Source organism: Eubalaena glacialis, chromosome 8, assembly GCF_028564815.1.
Source record: "Eubalaena glacialis isolate mEubGla1 chromosome 8, mEubGla1.1.hap2.+ XY, whole genome shotgun sequence".
Lineage (NCBI taxonomy): Eukaryota > Metazoa > Chordata > Mammalia > Artiodactyla > Balaenidae > Eubalaena > Eubalaena glacialis.
Genome location: NC_083723.1, coordinates 53,345,474 through 53,365,243, shown reverse-complemented (window position 1 = coordinate 53,365,243; position 19,770 = coordinate 53,345,474). Strand labels below are relative to the sequence as shown.

The window sequence follows — 19,770 nt, the reverse complement described above, 5'->3', positions numbered from 1 at the left end:
CATGCCGCGGAGCAGCTAAGCCCGTGCACCACAACTACTGAGCCTGCATTCTAGAGCCTGCGAGCCACAGCTACTGAAGCCTGCACGCCTAGACCCCGTGCTCCGCAACAAGAGAAGCCACCGCAATGAGAAGCCCACGCACTGAAACGAACATTAGCCCCTGCTCGCCACAACTAGAGAAAGCCCACACGCAACAACAAAGACCCAATGCAGCCAAAAACAAATTAATTTTTTAAAAAAATGAATAAGTCCTATTTGAAAAAAAGAAGATAAGTAATATTTTTGATTTTTCAAGTCAAAATGAATAATCGACCTACTTGAAAGCAGGGCTTGATGAAAAGAGAAATTATTGAATGGAAGTGAAAAGACGAGCTCTCTGAGGAGTGAGATTTGCTTCGGAAGGAGTAGGAAAAAAAGATCTGAGCAAGATGGAGAAGCGCATGCCCATCCTTTTCAGTCACGTTGACCAACTGGCAAGTAAAAATTCTCTATCCTTTTGCCGTGATACTTCAAGATAGTTACACAAGCTCAATATCATCAGCTTTATCAATAAAATGACTTTATTTCACATACTGCCACCTCTTCCATCCAGAACTTGTTGAAGGTTTAACAACATAAGAATGGCATATTCTCCTACCATTTTCCAAACCAATCATGGGAAAATGTCCACTCAAGGAGGAAAGGTATTGTACTGCTGTATTTCAAGGACTGATTTCATGACTGGTCTCTAGCTTCCTTTTAAAACCTTAGGCTAAGCATGAAGCATAGTAAACAACACTTTGTTAGTGACAGGTACGTTAGCAGCAGCATTTCTGTTAATGATTTTAAGCGCAGTTCTTGCTTTGAAATATAAGTGAGGGTTATTCAGTATGAATTTCAAAAGTGGAAAGATAACCTTGTACAATAGAAATTCTATAAATTTGTGAAAAATATCCTCGTTCTGAGGAATACTGAAATCATTTTAAAAGATGAAGACAAAAACAAGTGCAACCAAATTTCTATTGAATCTGCCTAAATCTCATACTGGCTTAAACCTATATTCAAACAGATGAGGAAAGGCCCGGGTGGTGGTTAATAGATTCCCCATTCTTCAGCCCTCGTTCTCCTTTGCACGTGCACACTAACGTACTGTTCGCCGTACATTTCTTGCTCTGTGCATGTTACTTAAATTTAGGATAGAATTGCAAAAAGCAGTAGAATGCTGCTTTCCAGGGTTTTTGCAGTTATGAAAACTTTAGGAATCCCCTCTACCTGGAAAGTAGGGTTCAGTTTTTATAGCTGCCCAGGAACTTGGACATGCTGTTAAGTTGAAAGTTTAGCTAAATCAAATGGAGGCATCACTACATCCTAGTTATAGCTTTGTGGCTTTCCTCCAGTGCTGGCCTCCCCAGATCCATCTCCTGCCTTGTCTGCTTGCTCTGAGAGGGGAAGCTGGGCTCCATCTTACCTCCCCATGCCCTTAGTCCTCAATTGCGTCTTTGTTTTAATGTTCTGTCAGTAAGCCATTGAAGGCTACCTCTTTCGAGGATTGGAAACTCATCTGGAAGATTGCTAGCTTATGCTGGACTCAAACTTGCCTTTAACCCAGGCTTGGTCTCTAAAGTTTAAAGACAAAAATAAAAAACACGAACAAACTAACAATAAAATGCCTTCACCAAAGTAGCAAACAAAAACAAAAAACCAGCATGTAATTTAGAAAACTCTTTGGCTCTTCATTTAACACTTGTGGCTGCTCTGTCTGGTGGTAATCTTCCTGGGACTACTTCCTGGGACTACTTCCTGGGACTTCCTGGGATTACCATCACCAAGAGCAGGGTAACACCTGCCCTGCGTTCACCTGCCCTGCATTTGCATTGCTTCCCACCTCTCGTCACCAACCTTCTAAGCAGGGACCACTGGTTTCCCTGTTGTACAGGTGAGAGGCTGGCAGCCATAAGTGCAAGATCCCTGAGTGGGTAAGGGGCCCATTCGGCACTTTCATGCCAGAGCTCATATTCTTAAATCCTGCTCTGGACTATTGCACAAATGTTTGCCTCTTCCGAAGGAGGAGTAAAAGGAAAGGAAGACAAGAAATAGAGTAAAAAGGAGTGAGGAAAGTCTAACTTTTGATTTTGTGGGCAGTAGGAAGTACAGGGAATGCAATAATTTGCCCAATTTGACAGAAATCTAACCCAGGTCCTAGGATTCAAACCCCGCATCCCTGGCTGCCTCCACGGTTTTTTCCTGGGAGCCTATTAGCACTATGAGTGGTTTAGGAGAGGAGCTCAAATATAATACTGCCATTTTGTGCGTTATTAAATTTTTGTTATTTAATAAACCAAACTTACAACCACAGTATCTAATAGATTCTCTACTTTGACCAGACCCAAAAGGAGCTAAAATGTACAAATAGGATATATTGGGAGTCTGGGATTGTCATGTACACACTGCTATATTTAAAATAGATAACAAGGACCTACTGTAAAAAAAAAAAAAAAAAAAACGAAAAAATGAAATTATAAAAATAGATTTGGAATTATTGAAAATTAACATAGGTATTAAATATGTACAGTTTTGTATATTAATTATAAAAATTATAAAAATTAGCATAGAAATAATTTCTGAGAAAAACTACCAAGATGGACAGTAGGTGTACGACATTATATGTTACGAAATTATCCCAAGTTAAACTTGAAAGGGAGGGCTTCCCCGGTGGCACAATGGTTGAGAGCCCACCTGCCAGTGCAGGGGACGTGGGTTCGAGCCCTGGTCCGGGAAGATCCCACATGCTGCGGAGCAGCTAAGCCCGTGTACCACAGCTGCTGAGCCTGCGCTCTGGAGCCTGCAAGCCACAACTACTGAGCCCGCGTGCCACAACGACGGAAGCCCGCGTGCCTAGAACCCGAGCTCCACAACAAGAGAAGCCACTGCAACGAGAGGCCCGTGCACCACAACGAAGAGTAGCCCCCGCTTGCTGCAACTAGAGAAAGCCCGCGAGCAGCAATGAAGACCCATTGCAGCCAAAAATAAATAAATAAAATAAATAAATTTATAAAAAAGAAAACTTGAAAGGGAAACTATTTTCTTTTTTTTTTTTTTTAATCTGCCTCCTTTCCCTTCCTTGAATACAATACTCTTGAAAGACTGAATTCAGAAGTACAGATATATAGTCATGTTTGCTGGTCTTGGGGAGGTGTAAAATCCTATGTAACACTTGAAGTGTTTGATTTCATTCTGGCCTCCAGGCATTGGTTTTCATTCAAAGTTTGCTGTCATTTTCAACAACGGGGACATGCTGGGCATTTGCTTGAAGAGTCAGGTGGCCAGGGTACTTGGTGTGGCAGCGATTGCCCCTGCTGGAGAACCAGGACACCAAGTAGAAGAGATTTGTTTGTGCTTCTGTGCTTACAGTGAGCCATCACAGAGAGTAGAAATTAAACATTTTTTATTAATGTGAGGAAAAAACAGTTTCTGCTTTGCATTCGATTATGCACTGGCTTCAACAATGTTTTCCAAAGCATATTAGTGGGGAAACCTTGGATTTATAACCATTGGATACTGGCACTTTGCTTATTTTTATTTTTGCTTTCACCATGATTGGCTGTAAATTGACTACACATGGGATCAACCGGTTTTCATTAAGGGGCCAAATGTAGCAGGAATGAGGTTCTCCACTCCCAGCTCTAAAAGTGAAAAATACAGCATCGCATCACCATCACTGTAGCCGCACCAGCACCGGCAGCCATCTCCTCCCGGGTCACCCCCCACCCCACACTGCCACCCCCCCCCCCCCCCCCCCCGCAAAAGAAAACTGGAGATAAATGAATGGCAGAATAAATAATTTATGCTAATGAAATTACTGCAATTAGTAGTTCTACAATGACCCTTTTAAAAGCCACAGCTGTTAATGTCAGGAAGTGCTGTCACTACTGACCTTATCATAAGAGAAAGTGACAAATTGAGAATGCAGGGAAGACCAGTCATCAAAGAGGTCTGTTCTGGAACGATTAGAGTTTTCTGAAAAACAGTGTGAATTACAACCAGCTGCTCCCTGGCTCTGCAAGTCTCCCATGCTGTGCCATTTTGTTAAGTCCGATAACAATAGTTATTTTGCCCCATTGAGACAAGTTGTCTCGGGCCACTTCCAGCTCTACCGGAAACCACTTCTTCCATCGCGGATTTACAAATGAAACTGTTGTTAAAGAAAGCTTTTCAGGGCAGCCGAGGAGCCTCCTCATAAGGATCATGGTTGGGCAGAGGCCAGGTTTTGTGTTTTTTTTTTTTTCTTTTCTGCAAGGAGGTTGCACTTGGCTGGGGACATATTTATATTTTAGAAATATACGTGCTGGCTTTTAGTCTCATTAAAACAACACAGGACAGGCGTGAATTTCTGCCCATGTTTATATTGTAGTCAAGTTCTCTAAGAAATAAAATCCCTAAGGGGATATGATTTACATGGTGTTGCTTAACTTCCTTATAAATTTATATTCTGAATTCACTACTTGGTAATGTACATACGTCTCAGATCTAGTAGAAACAAAGAATATTCAGGATTTGTATCATTCTGTATTTAACTTTTGCTTTCAAAACATTTTCGTTACTAGCGCAATAGATTTTTAATATGCAGAACAGTCCGGTATGTACGTATTTTAAACCCAGTCAAGCGTTTTCCGTGAGGTTGGAGAGCCAAGTGTTTAGAAATTGCTTTGGAGCCCTTCTTCTCTGACAAGAATCTGCCTGTCTCTCCTCGCACCCCAGGTTGTGATATTAATGGCGCAGGTTTGAAACGTTTAACTGCATCACCAGCCGCTTGTGTGCAATTTCCCCAAAGCTGTCTGAGCTTTATTGACAACACTTTGGTAAATTATGTGTGACTTTCCTAAGAGTTGGTGTACCTCATCTAATTCATATTAATTGATTTTTAGGCTCCCGTTGATTAATTGAACCTGGTTCATCTCCTACAGAATGCAATAAATAATCATTAAAATGCGGGAGATGTGACTCCACAAATTAAAAAGGGAACTACTTCAGAAGTCAGAGAGGACAAAATGGAAAGAACATCTAGTGGGGGGGGGGTTCTCCAGTAAGTCTTCAAAGTAGAGCTGCTCAATTTTTTGTTTGTTTCCGAATGAGAATACATATAATCATAATATTTTTCTCCCAGGAGCAGTGACTTGTATACCTTACCCTCCAGTTTGTTTCCACATGAGTTCTTATAAAACTGTATATTTCTCAGTTTAACCTTTTTTTTTTTTTTTTCAGTGACTGTTGGTTTTCTTTGGCTGACGTTTAGCTTGAAAGCAACACCAAAAATACTTCTCTGAGTACTGGGTCTCAATTTCTCCATTTTCTCTTGCACACGCTTGATAAAAATGAAGTCGTGAAAAGCAGTGCTTGTGTCGCATCTTGGCTTTTGGGTTTGGTATGTGGAGCACATACAAATCCTTTGGCCTACTTGGCAAGAAGAGGTTACAAAGCTGAAAGGTTTCTTGTCATCTCTGCAATTCCGTGGACATCTCTGAAAGACTAAGTTTTCCTAGAAACTAAGCTGTTCTGGCTTTTAGAAAATAAATACTGCATAATTTCTCTGATTTTTCTTCTTTTATAAATTTGCATTTTTGTTTTCATTTGAGAGAATTTCATGTGAATTGCCATGTGTATGTTTCAGCCCCTGGATAAAGATTCTATTAGCCTCTTCATGGCACACGTTCACGCTAGCGTAGACGAAATGAGTACCAGGTATTACCAGAATGAGAGAAGACACAACTATACCACCCCAAAGAGTTTTCTGGAACAAATATCACTGTTTAAGAACCTGTTGAAGAAGAAACAAAACGAGATATCCCAGAAGAAAGAGCACTTGGTGAATGGCATCCAGAAGCTAAAAACCACAGCCTCTCAGGTATGACCAGGGTATGTTACTACTGAGTGAAATCAATGCTCCTAAAATTAAAAAATACATTTGCTTTTGAAGCAGCCTTTTAACCCACTTGTATAAGATGCATAGTGCTAAAATTTACAGTTTAATGATACAGAGAACACACAGTTCCTGCTTTCCTAAGGCTGGAAAGGGATCAGCCAGTTACACTATCATAGCTGGTTTGGAGAGAGCCCTTCGGTTGTTGGCCTGACTCCGTGCCGGGCAGTGTCGAGATGTTGAACAGAGCAGGCACAGCTGATTCCCCTCTCCTCTCCCACTGCTTTGATGCTCTGGGCTTATCATCAGGAACTTTGTCACAGGACAATGGAAATCAGATCCCTCTTGGTCTCAGATTCTCAACCCCCCAGTGAAGGCAGCATTTCCTGGCCGATGCTGTGATAATGGGTGTTGTGATTGGGGTCCCTAAGTATAGCAGTCTTCTCCGGCCTTGGTGTCTGATCTGCTCCCTTTAGCCACTATCTCTCTTAGGTGAAAGTATCCAGTGTTGCTTTCATCCTCAACCATAAGGCCTCCACTACCTTGAAGGACGGCACCTCTAACCTCCTGGAGTCAATCAGGAGGGAATTAGCATAGGATGTTAATCATGTGTGGGTCTGCACACATATTATCAGATTTTATGGTTAAAAATCAAACAAGTTTATGAAGTAGGTGTTCCTACTGAAATTTTACACATGAGGCTTAAAGAGTTGAAGGCCACAGAGCCCATGAGTTTTGAGTTGGAGCCCAGATCTCTGTAAAGCCCATAGTTCCAAGCTGCCTCTCTGTGACTGGTAAAAGAAATTAGAATGAGAGAAGACAAAGACTTTGGAGATGGGCCAGCCAGGCTCTAGAGCTAGAGGAAAAAAACAATCCTCACTGGTGGTCACCTCAAGGCCAGAAACTCCCGGGGCCTTTTCAGAGCATTTGTCATCAGGGTACACCCATATGGCTTTTCAAGAAATTGGGCCAGTTTTCCCCCCAAGAGTGCTGGTGGCCCATCCATGCCTAGGCTGGAAATGAGACAGAACCTGGCTGGGGGAGTGTATGTTGGTGACTTTCACCCTGAAGGACTCTCTGGCCGTGTCCTTCAAGTATGTCTGAAGGCCAAAGCATCACTTGCCCCTTTCCCCCTTCATCTCATACACCAGGAATGGCTCTTTGGTGAAACACTGTGATCTGTGCTGAGCAGTGGGTAGATGGACCACGATTGGGAAAGAGAAACCGGAGTGAGGAGGTTTCCATGATAGTTTCCAAGACTGAGTGTTGCAAAGAGTAGTTGCTGGAAAACCCCCAAAGAATATAATCTTATATGTGCATCTTTTCCTTCACTTTCAAAGAATGTCTTTCTTTGCTCTCTCTTTTTATATATGTTTTATCTTACTCTTTTTGCCTTCTTTCTCTTTCATTTGTCCTCCCTCTCCCTGTGCCTCCAGTTCCATCTCACTTGAATCAAAACCCTTTTCTCTAGTAAAGACTTTTTGCTAGGAGTCCTATTAAGCTAAAAGTGGAAGAGCTCTGTGTCCCAGAGCATTTATGTCCCTCTGAATGATGACTCAAAATGAGCCTGTTGACTTTGCCCCAGGAAATGACAGTGTTGGCTAAACTGAACTCAATACCAGTGGGGCCTCTGCCACACTACGAGAGTTTTCTCCCCAAATGGCAGAGACTAAAGCACGGGGAGTAGCATCGTGGTTCATCTCAGTGGTGGCAGCATCTCAGTCACAGAGAAGAAGAAGAGAAAGTCTGTGGTTTCCTGACAGTCATCTCAGTTGTGTGTTGTTGAGCTGGGGGTTGGGGAGAGGAAGAAAGAAAGGGGGTGTCTGCCGTGTTCACAGCCGTTTGGGGTCTCCTTATTCCCCCTCGGCTAGAAACAATAGGCAGAAAGTCTGAGAAGATACACAAGGTCTTGATGGAAGGACTACTGATGATTTCTTGCCATTAGGTGTTTGTGCATGTGGTTGGAATATCTAATAGCACCTTAAAGTTTTTAAAATCAATTTATTATGAAGAGGAAGCATAGTCTCCTATGTGGACAACCAGAAAGCCTGACAGTGTAAGATCAGGTGGTGTGCAGAGCAAGATGTCTTCATCTTGGAGCGTGTGCCCTCACAGCAGTCCCGCAGAGCTGGATATCCATGCTGTCTGAAATATGTCCAAACCGTAGCACTGTTCATGCATTGCAGCAAAGCCCCAAACCCCTTCTATAGCCAGGTAGCCGCTCTGCAGATTTAGCGTAGGTCATAATAGAGAGCCCAAGTGAATTCTCTTCATCGATAAGGCTCGCATCCAGGGCTTGAGTTGCTTTGGATATTTCAGACTTAACAGCTTCCTTAGAGACTGAAATCAGGGCTTGAAATAAGTTTCCTCCTAATCTCTTGGATGATGATTTTGATTATGGTCTAACATGTGACTAGTTTCACACGGCTAAAAAGAAGAGAGACGCAAACATCACTGTGCAGTGTGACCCTGAGTTCATAGAGAGGCTAAAAAAATCAGTCTTAGCTTAAACTCTAGTAGTACAGGTAGCAGTCACAGTACCAGTTGTGCCTTTTAGGGTAGAGTGTAAATAACCCACGTTGGCGGGGAGGTTACAGGCGTCCTTGGATATAGCAGTGGAGTGTGGTTCCACAAGATGAAATTCCTGAAGTGTTTTTAGCAATGGAGTCAAAATAAATGGTTGTGATTGTTCTTTGTGATTAAAAAGAAAAAACACAAACAGTAATATTTATACCCCACAGGGGGCATGAGTGACACATGCTCGGGTGACATGTGCTCAGGTGTGGACAGCTGGTGGTGGTTCCCTGAGCTGAGAAGATAAATGTCTAGTTGGTGCTGACGTAAATTAATGACTTTTTCGGCAAAACCATTGGAAAACATTATTCTGTTGATTCCTGTGTTTTTAAAAAAATGCATTTTTTTTTTTAAACACAGGGGCTGCATTTTTTCACATGGAATTAAAGTCAAATCAGGGTAGAAACAGACGCAAGATAGAAATTACTAGGCATCCCTGAATTCACTTTAAAAAATAAGCTATATCTGATGTTTGTTGTTATTGACACAGGTTTCTTCAAAGTCATGACTTTTCCTTTAGGTAGGGGATCTGAAAGCCAGACTTGCCTCTCAAGAAGCTGAGTTACAACTGAGAAATCACGATGCTGAAGCTCTGATCACAAAGATCGGGCTTCAGACGGAGAAAGTGAGCCGGGAAAAGGCCATCGCGGATGCCGAGGAGAGAAAGGTCAGGCTAATTCCACCATTTAGAATACAGAGCTATATTTAGCACAAAATAAACCTTTGTAGGTGAACAGTTTTGAACAACTTCCTCTCCAGGGAGCTTAAAATCTAAAGAATTATTATAGTTACACATGTAACAGCATTTCACACCATGATTACCACTTGACCTTTCTTTACATTATGCATTTTCCCAACCTTTTAGCTCTTTTAATGATATGAAAGAACAATAAATACTGAGCTCATTCAAGCATATAATGGATGTGGATCTTGAACATCAGGCCTATTTGTAATACAGTAAAGGTCAGGAAGTCACCTCGGAGGTTTCTAAAGCTTTTCAGTTTTTAGGCAAATTGAACAACTCAATTGTTAACAAAGCCCATTCCGTCACTTTGCAAGATGGTTTTCGAATTTTGCATTTTAATAATACCACTTGAGTTTATTATTATATCCTAAGCTAAATTTGTTCTTTTTCAGTCAGTGGAGGCCCTGGCATTCTGTATGATGTTTTATTGTTGGAAACAATTACTTTTAAGATTATATAGATTCTGCTTTCTTTGTACTTGGATTTCCAGTAATTCTGAAATAAATATAAGTTATATTGTCATCTTCTCTTACCAAAACTTCAGCTACAAGTAGAAGGTATTTTATTTTTGTGTATCTCACTTCCCAAAAGAACTATAGCAAACAGAATAATTACTAAATATTTGTTTAAAAATTGAATGACTGTATATGTGCAAGGTCAGTTATCTTATTTTAGAGAAAAGGTTATAATCAGGGCTTAGTTAATTTAAAAATGTAAATTATGACTCCCATAGCCTGTGAAGCAGTAGCCATTATGCTATTATTCTGCATTAACGATATGAGAAAATATTTGTGTTTTTCCAGTGATGTTGCCCTTCATTAATAGGCAGTTGAGTTGTTTTCCTTTTGTTGTAATGTGTATTGAGCATGTTTGCCTTTAGCTTGCACAACTAAAGACTTTAAAAGAATATTGAAAGTCAAAATGCTAAATAAATGATTTTTTTTAAAAACTTATTTTTGAAGTTAAAGATAAGGCATGTTTGGCGTGGCCAAGAGGCATATAATTCCTAATTCTGGTAATAAATATTTCCATTGAGTTTCAGATAAGTGGAAGATATCCTTAAAAGTATATTTTTATATTAAGTAATTAGGTCTCACACATGGTGTGATTGTCATAAGCTAATTCCACCCAGGGGATGTTTTTCAGGCGTTACACAAATTTGTGATACTCCAATAATTACTATATCATAACCCATCTCTACAGATCTTAAAATATGACAAGTACTCTGGAGGACTTTTCACATTTTTGCATGTGAATTTCTAAGGCAAAATTATCCTCACAAAGGGGGGAAAATGTTTTAGCAAATTAGAACTCATCTGACAGGTTGTTTCAAGAAGTTCTCCAAACATGGAAAGGACACATAGTATTTTGTATATCTAATCCATACCAAGAAATAAAAATAATACTTAAAATTATTTTCATTTTATCCATGAGGCTTAATTTAGTTATAAACAACAAATATTGTCTGAGCACCTATTTTTTGCCTGGCACTTTTCTAGGTTCTTGAGGATATATGTATATGATATGGAAGGTGCCTGCACGTAGCTTACACTGTAATGGGAAGGACAGGAGACAAGTGACATGTTGATAGACAAGGTATTGTGGGTTAGCAAGAAGGGCTATGATGAAAGTCAAATGATGTTATGGTGGAAAGAACTCTTTTAAGTTGGTGGTCATGGAAGGAGAATCTATTTGTAATTAAACTATGTAGAGTCAAGGAATTAATCAAGACCAAGTATGTGCTATGGGCTCACGTTGGTCATATGTTCATCAATGTGCTAGATTCTATGTGGTTATTAAAAAAGGGTGTATATGGTCTCTGTGATTCTATGAAATTGGGGTCTCAAGATTTAATACATAAGAAGTAATTAAAAAGTAACAAAAGTACGTTGCCACATTTAATATGGCTAAACAAATATTGGGGTTTAGAGGCTGCCTTGCTGTGCATCTTGACAACCCATGTAGAGAAGCTGGTTGAAATTGTTGCTTCAAGTTTATAAAATCATCGAGGGCTATTCAAATCATGGGCATTGCCAGCAGTGACTTCAAGTAACAGAAGCACTATTAAGCTTGTGAAAATTAGATCTTCCATCTTTGTTTCACTTATCAGCTCCAAATTCTAAGGATCCTCTGATCCCTTTCAAACTGCTTTCTTTGTTGAATAGTAATCCTCATGAGTGAAAGTGCCTTCCAAATTGCAGAGCTCATATAATCTCTTCAAAAGGTGGACATCCACCCTGATTTTGAATGATCTTCAGTTTTTTAATGTTTCTTTTCTAAAGATGGGTGGGGCTGAATTTTGGAGGACCATCAGGAATTTCTTAAAGACAGGTGAGAGCCATGTACTTGTTAGCTAAGGCTGCCATAACAAAGTATCAGGGACTGGGAGGGTTAAACAACAGAAATTTATTTTCTCAGCGTTCTGGAGTCTGGAAGTCCAAGGTCAGGGTGTTGGCAGATTTGGTTTCTCCAGAGGCCTCTCTCCGCTGGGCTTGCAGACCGCCACCTTCTCTCTGTGTCCTCATGTGCCCTTCCCCCTGTGCACACACCCCTGCCAACTCTTGTGTGTAACCAGATTTCCTCCTCTTATAAGGACATTAGTCAGATTAGATTAAGCCCCACCCTAACAGGCTTGTTTTAATTTAGTCATCTCTTTAAAGGCCCTCTCTGTAAATACGATCACATTCAGAGGTCCTGGGGTTAAGGCTTCAACCTGAGAATTTTGAATGGACACAGTTCAGCCCATAACAAGCAGTTATTGTGACTTCATCCTCTTGTGACCGCCACTAAATTTCATGAACCATCTGCAAGGAGCTTTTGACTAGCAGAGGGCAGAAAAATTCTGGTGTACCCAAGAATGGGACTGTCTCCAAATCAGCTTTAACGGACGATGGTAGAGGGAAAGCACATACTCTAAGCCATCTGTGTAGCTCTTCCACCTTCTCCAGGTTGGGCCTCACTAACCAGTCCCCAGGAACCTTGTTTGGGGTGGGGGAGGGCAGAGGAAATTGCACAGTGAGGCTTCCCAAGTCCCTGAGATACAAAGCATTTTCACAACTCTAGTGTAGTTGCACTTAGGGTGAGAGGGATTGGGAATGAGAAATAAGTTGACCAACCTAGAGTATTTTTTTCATTTGCATTTGTGGGGTTTTAGTTATTAAATGTTCTAGATTGCTCTGCTTATCAAAATTACCCAAAGGACTAATACTCCATTACCAGTAAAGGAGTTAGAGGGAGAAGACTCTATGACCCCCAGTCTCATAGAAATAGCATTTAGAAGAAACACTCTCTAAGGTTTCTTCTAAGTATTAAAAAACTATGATCCTGAGTCCAGTTTAAAATGATGTTATTACAAATGGTCACAAACAGCATGTGTAGATTTAGTATATCCTTAAGGAAAATAAATAAGCCTGATGTAGTAACTCACTCAAATACAGTCTCTGTTTCATCCGTAGCAGTATTCTCCACATTGAAAATGTATAATAGTATCCTTAGAGTTTTCATGGTCCATTCCTGGCAGTTTTGAGGATTGTGGTTTTAGAGCAGTTCTCCGTAAGCATGCAGAGTTTCCTTACAGATGTTAACAGTAGCCCGTAAGTATTGGCCGGAGGTCACATATCTACCATGGACCAATTATGTTCATACAGGTGCAGTACATAGCAAAATAACAGTTAATCAGGAGAAGGGTAATTACTGCTAATAAAGCTGTGGTAGATAACAAAACTTGTTGTGAGCAGTGTGTATGTTTATGGGTACAGTTTTAAACCTGTTCAATCCAAACACATCTGAACAAATGCACTTTTGTTCACACTTGATCATTCACAATCGCCATCACATCAGCAACCATCCCATATGCTGACTGGATCCTGGTGCCCAGCGCCACAGCTTTGAAAGTCACATTTCTGCTGAGGACAAAGATTTTATTCTTCCTGGACATTCGAGTTCTATCAGTGTTCTAAAGGGAGGAGGATAGAAACCCCAAAGGTTCTCATTTTGGCTTGGTTCGAGTTTACCAACATGGCTTCCCTATATCCATATTATATGTGTTCATGCCAGGGGGCTAATGCAAGACCCTCTTTGGCATGTGAATAGTGTCCCTGGACCCTCAACAGTAGAGCAGACAGCAAACATCACGGTCCCATTGCCAAAGACAGACCTGGGTTGTTGCAGCTGTAGTTTCTTACCAGGTCCTTAGAGGAACCAAGAATTAGTCTTCATAAAAATTTTTTCTATGATTAAGCATGCATGGGATAGAACAATATCTTCTAGCCAGTTGAACAAAAAAGCTTCACATTTATTCTTAAAAATTAGTTAACATGGCTTTTAGGTAATGTAAATGTGAGTAATCAGGTAATGTAGGCAAGCTAAATGTAAGGAAAAATTAGAGAATTTTAGCAAAAATATGTTGTGGTCTAGGTTACTGAGCCAGCTTGGATTTTCACTTGTTCAGGACTCGCTGAAAAAGAAAACTGAAGAACAGAGGAATTGCTTAATCTTGCATTTATTATTAATGGCACCTTGTAATTAAGATAGAGCCTGTCTTGGAGCATTTTGATATTTGAATCCATTTGTGTTGAGATTTGTGTTGTGTGTTTTGTGTGTGTGCAAAGCTTTGTGTATACACTGTGCCTGAAGGGAAGTTAGTCTCTACAGCAAATTCCTCCCCTGTTCAAATACAGACGAATTATTGAACAGTGCCTCTGAGGCAGCCTGCATTTTTCAGTAGAGATATCTGAGATGATAATTTGTGTATGTGGGTTTCTGTGTTTTTCCTCTTTGATTAGGTGACAGCTATTCAGACTGAAGTGTCCCAGAAACAGAAGGAGTGTGAGGCCGACTTACTGAAGGCTGAGCCCGCGCTGGTGGCCGCGACAGCTGCTCTCAATACACTCAACAGGGTAAGGATGATTCCTTGGCTCACTGTTTCCTCAAAATAATATTTGGAGGTTATTAGAGTTTGAATAACTGAACTAAGGGTGAAATTCATGCAACCAAAGAGTTTTGAAAAAGGAAAGAAAGTCCCATTAAATATTACAGTTGAAACAAATATTTGAGGTCATCATTCTAGTTGACCTTTCTTTCCCATCCGGGAGTTTGTCCTTCTTCACCCCAGCAAGCGGTCTCCTTTTGAATACTTCCAATGCCATGCAGTCTATACTCTTATGAAAGGCAGTTCTATTGTTAGCAATTGGATTCGGCCCAAATCCAGTGATTCATATTATGTGTTGCTTTAAGAACCAAGTGAGGGATTCTCTATTTCCTCTGGATATAAAAAAATAGTATTAATCAGAGACCCTCAGGAAAAGAACAACAGGCTGGAATCAAAGACACCTAGGTTTGACCTACACCGTTTTTCCTGGCTGCACGTTATTAGCAAAGCCTCACTGAGCATTCGAATTCCCATAAGAGAAAATAATCTGTGATGGTCAGAAGGAGAGATGGAATTATGGGCAATGTCATTCTAAGAGCCTACAGCTGGTCTTGCCCCTGGGTTCTACTAGGCCTCTGGGGTGAATCCTAGGGCATTACTAGGCCTGAGGATCTTAACTTCAGCTTCAAAGAGGAAAGGATCCAGACTTTCACTCCTCTTCAAAGAAATAATCAATTCGTGTCTCTAAGTATTCTTTTGAAGAAAGTAATTTTGACTGTGAACAGCAAATGATTATCTTCATGGATGTTTCTTATAGTATTACCATAAAGCTGAACAATTTAAAAGAACATAAATATACCATGATGGAAGGTTGATTATTCTGCATTCAGATATCCTGCTGCCATTAAAATTATATTGTTGAATCCTAGCTAGCAACAAAATGTTCATGATGTAGTAAGTGAATAAAGCAGATTATAAAATAGGATTTAGTGTAACTTTTTTTTATAAGAATATGTTTGTGCATAGGAAAAAAATTGGGAAAAAAGAATAATAGTAACTGATTATCTCTGAGTAATGGAGTTTTGTGTTTTCCTCTTTCTGAGCACTAGAACGTTTATTTTCTTCTTTGTGCTTTGCACTGGCCACTTTTCCTCTGAAGATATTATTATTTACTCAGTCAAAATAAATTAATATCACTTAAATATAAAGCTCAGTATATTTATAAATGATGCAAGAGTCTTGGTTACCCAGCTCTCAATTAGCATTAGCATATTTTAAGTTTTTGCTTTTGCTCTTGTTTTCACACCCTTTCTGTTCTTTGCAGTTATTTCCCAAATAAATAGCCAGTTTATGGTAATGGAGGAGAATCAGGTTCAACATTTGATGAGGTTTTATAAGCAAGAGTGTATAATATAGCTCAGGAAATCCTTTTTTAAAAAAACATGTATCATGAACCTACATATACTTCTTATAGATACTAATTCTTGCTCCAAAGTATTTGTCCTGATACTGGTGATTTATCCCATTAATACCATCTGTTGAGTAAATCAAGATTCTGACCTGCGGAGGTTAAGGAGGAACGCAGAAAGGAGATTCAGCCTATGCGGGCATCTTCCCAGTTGATAGTCATTATAGTGTAATAGAAGATGTTTTTTGTGCATGTAAAGCAGAAAAACAAAACTAAGAGACTCTGAACTAAGGGACTCTGTTTCTGGGAGGGCCTGGTTAAAAGGCAAATATATTCCATAGGTGGGATAGACCCATAAATACCTTAAAACCTATATGTTCATGAAATTCCCTGGACTCAGTGTGCAAGGATCTGCAGGACTGGTAAATCAGGCAGATAAATTTACTTGGAAGCCAGAAAGGGCAGTGATGTTTCCGAAGTACCAGAAAAGCGCCCAGCAAGAACTGAACCTCCTGGAGTTCCACGGTGGTGGGACCCCCGGGAGGGCGGCAAAAACTGCCCAACCGAGACTGGTGTGAAAAGGAGAGGGTGGAAAAGACCAGCCACTGAAGACCAGCTTGAAGACCTAACAGCTGGTCTTGAGAAACCAGACCTCTCCTGGTCTTGAGAGTGTGTGTACTTTTCTTCAGGTCAATCTCACTGAGCTGAAAGCCTTTCCCAACCCTCCAAATGCAGTTAGCAATGTTACTGCAGCCGTGATGGTCCTGCTGGCTCCCCGGGGCAGAGTGCCAAAAGACCGGAGTTGGAAAGCAGCTAAAGTCTTCATGGGAAAGGTACCAGGCAGCCCAGCAACATGAAAATCCTGACAATTTCTCTGTTCAGTTCTGTGGTTATACTTGACAGCAGGGGTGGGGGAAGGATGGAGTGGGAGTTTGGGATTAGCAGATAATAACTATTATATATATAGAATGGATAAACAACAAAGTCCTACTGTATAGCACAGGGAACTATATTCCATGTCCTGTGATAAAGCAAAATGGAAAAGAATGTGTATATATGTATAACTGAATCACTTTGCTGTTCAGCAGAAATTAACACAACATTGTAAATCAACTATACTTCAAAAAAATAAATGTTTTAAAAAATATACAATTTGAGGAGAAAAGAGGAAAGCTATAAAATTCCCAACTGTTAAAAAAAAAAATCATCTTCATATTTGCTAAGTGTAATCTGCTGTATGTTCTCTACACTTAGAATTTTTGTTTGCCAAGTTGTAGATTAGCGTAGGGTTGTAGCACACCTAAGTCAACACCAGCAGCCGTTGGAAGGTTGCTAATTATTTTCAAAATTATGAAAGCAGTTAAGTGTAGGAGGGAGAAAATTACATGGATTTCTTATGCTGGAAAAATGTTACTAATGTACAAGAAGGTGAAGCAAAGGGATTTTGGGGTATGTGTTTTTCTTTTTCTTTTCTGCCTTTCTTTTCTTCAAAATGTGAATGCCTCCTGTGCAGGGACTGAATATTTTACCCTGGGATAGAAAGGATTTTAAAAGTGTCCATTGCTAATTCTAACTTTATACTCTAAAGACTGAAAAAGTCAAACAGTGGGATAAATGGAGCTTGCCAATTTTGCCTTTGTAATGTGAGTCCTAAAAGCTGATTTTAACTTTTGATCTTGGAATTTTCTCTGCAGCCCAAATGGCTCATTGCAATAAGTCTTTTTGCCTTACAGGTGGATGATTTTTTGCAAGCGTTAATTAACTATGACAAAGAGCACATTCCAGAGAACTGTCTAAAAGTGGTGAATGAACAGTATTTGAAAGACCCAGAGTTCAACCCAAACCTGATTCGGACCAAATCTTTTGCAGCAGCTGGTCTCTGTGCCTGGGTCATCAACATCATTAAGTTCTATGAGGTATATCAGTTGAGATCAGATGGTTTACGGGTGTTATTCAGGAAGGGCCGTACATATATTACTTTCTAGGCCAGCAAAATTGTAAAATAATTTAGTATTATCTGAATAAGATAAAGTTCTAAGAATGAGACATGAAGGTGTCAGATTAAACAGAATTCTCTACAGGAGGATATTTTAAATGTTGGAAACTATCTTTTTTTAGGGTTGAGTGAGTAGCTTTTTTTTTAATTAATTAATTGATTTATTTTATTTTCGGCTGCGTTGGGTCTTTGTTGCTGCATGCAAGCTTTCTTTAATTGCGGTGAGAGGGGCTACTCTTCATTGCGGTGCATGGGCCTCTCATTGCGGTGGCTTCTCTTGCTGCAGAGCACGGACTTCTAGGCACGCGGGCTCAGTACCTGTGCCTCGTGGGCTCTAGAGCGCAGGCTCAGTAGTTGCGGCCCACAGGCTTAGTTGCTCTGTGGCATTTGGGATCTTCCCGGACCAGGATTCGACCCTGTGTCCCCTGCCTTGGCAGGCAGATTCTTAACCATTGCACCACCAGGGAAGCCCGAGTGAGTAGCTTCTTTAGATCAAATAGCAGCAATTAATTTGATTTGATTAGATAAAAGCGTGTTGGGGGCTTCCCTGGTGGCGAAGTGGTTGAGAGACTGCCTGCCAAGGCAGGGGACACGGGTTCGAGCCCTGGTCTGGGAAGGTCCCACATGCCGCGGAGCAACTGGGCCTGTGAGCCACAACTACTGAGCCTGCGCGTCTGGAGCCTATGTCCCGCAACAAGAGGGGCCACGACAATGAAAGGCCTGCGCACCGCGATGAAGAGTGGCCCCCGCTTGCCGCAACTAGAGAAAGCCCTCGCACAGAAACGAAGACCCAACACAGCCAAAAATAAATAAATAAAAATAATAAAATTAAAAAAAAAAAGCGTGTTGGGTAGATTAATTATATTTAGTTAAAATATTTCAGTTGTTGACTTGAAACAACTGCAAGTCTAGATTCATGTTTAATTAAAGTTCATCCCTGCTCTCAAAGCAAAAATTTACACCAGCTACAGTAATCTTAATGAGATGAGGAAATAACCTTTTGGGGGCTTTAGTGTTTTAATGACAAATGCATTTTTGATGGTATACGGTCTAATCTAAGGTTTGTACTTTCGGGCAGTATAGAGATAGGTGATCATTTTAGTTAGTCATTTATTTATCAAATACTTGTCCGTCAGTTATGTCCCAAGAACTTTGCAAAGGACTAGATGTAAAAAGGGAACAGTACATGGCCCTCCACTGGGAGGAACTGTCTCATTTTTGTCTTGGAAGGTTGTATGTTATACTCAAAGATGGAATTGCTGAGGAAATGCCAGTGTCATTCTCAGAATGATTTTCAGAAAATTGGATTATGTCCTTTACACGGGAGACCCACAGGAATAGGACCCTGTCAGTCTCTCCCTCTCTTTAGTGGAAGCCTGTATCAGGCAAGAGTGCAGACAGATCACAGCTGATAGGCAGCCTCTCCCCGTAATGACACACCTGACCGCTGTGCTGGCCTCACACCCTAGGTGAAAAGATGAGCCCAGAGCTAGACTGTGGCTGTGTTCTGTGTCATTTTGCTATAAAATAGGAAGTAAAATTTAATTTCCTTTCTCTCTCCCCAACAGGAGAATAATAGATCCACTCAAATGCTCAAACCACTCATTCAAATAACATTTAAGGCGGCCAGGAACTTAGAAAAGAAAGTGTGGTTAATACTGGGTGAGGACATCTCCCACATTCCTTTCTGGGTTCAGAGAATTTCTCTACACAGCTTTGCTGCCTTAAAGGCTAGACCTGATCCCACCTTCAGCTGTAGTTCCTATACAGTACAATTGCTGATGATATGAGGATTATCTCCAAATTTTATGAAAAACTAATTTTAGTATCTTAATGGTATTTGACGTGTATAGCATTTTATGCAAGTGCTTGTAACTCTAATGTCCAGAATAAATGAATAAACAATAGAAAGCTTGGAGGACTTGGAAGGCTGTGTAGATTTTTGTTCTGCCATTAGGTAGTACCATGGCTAAGAATAAACACCAAATTTCTAGGTCACATAGAGATTTTAATTGTAAAGCTTCCAGCAAATGTAAGACTGAATGATTACTTGTCTTTGCCATCTTTATTACCTCGTGAAATAACCCCCACGTGGCTTTTCAGGTCTACTGTGATGTGGAGCCCAAACGGCAAGCATTAGCCCAAGCAAACTTAGAACTGGCTGCAGCTACTGAAAAACTAGAGGCTATCAGGAAAAAGCTGGTGGTAAGTGCAGACTCTAACACTGAAGAAGTTCCCAAGACATGAAACCCCTCCCCGCCTTAGGATCCCACTTTCAGAG

The 19,770-nt window shown here is 40.5% G+C and overlaps 1 protein-coding gene across 1 annotated transcript in view; it reads left to right on the top strand.

Annotated features, from left to right (window-relative positions):
- DNAH11 (dynein axonemal heavy chain 11) overlaps nucleotides 1–19,770 on the top strand; it is a 335,383-nt gene that overhangs the window by 219,755 nt on the left and 95,858 nt on the right. The window contains 6 exon segments of the mRNA XM_061198505.1: nucleotides 5,648–5,881; nucleotides 8,991–9,137; nucleotides 14,000–14,113; nucleotides 16,183–16,326; nucleotides 17,227–17,409; nucleotides 19,593–19,694. Coding sequence (XP_061054488.1) covers nucleotides 5,648–5,881; nucleotides 8,991–9,137; nucleotides 14,000–14,113; nucleotides 16,183–16,326; nucleotides 17,227–17,409; nucleotides 19,593–19,694 — 924 coding nt within the window.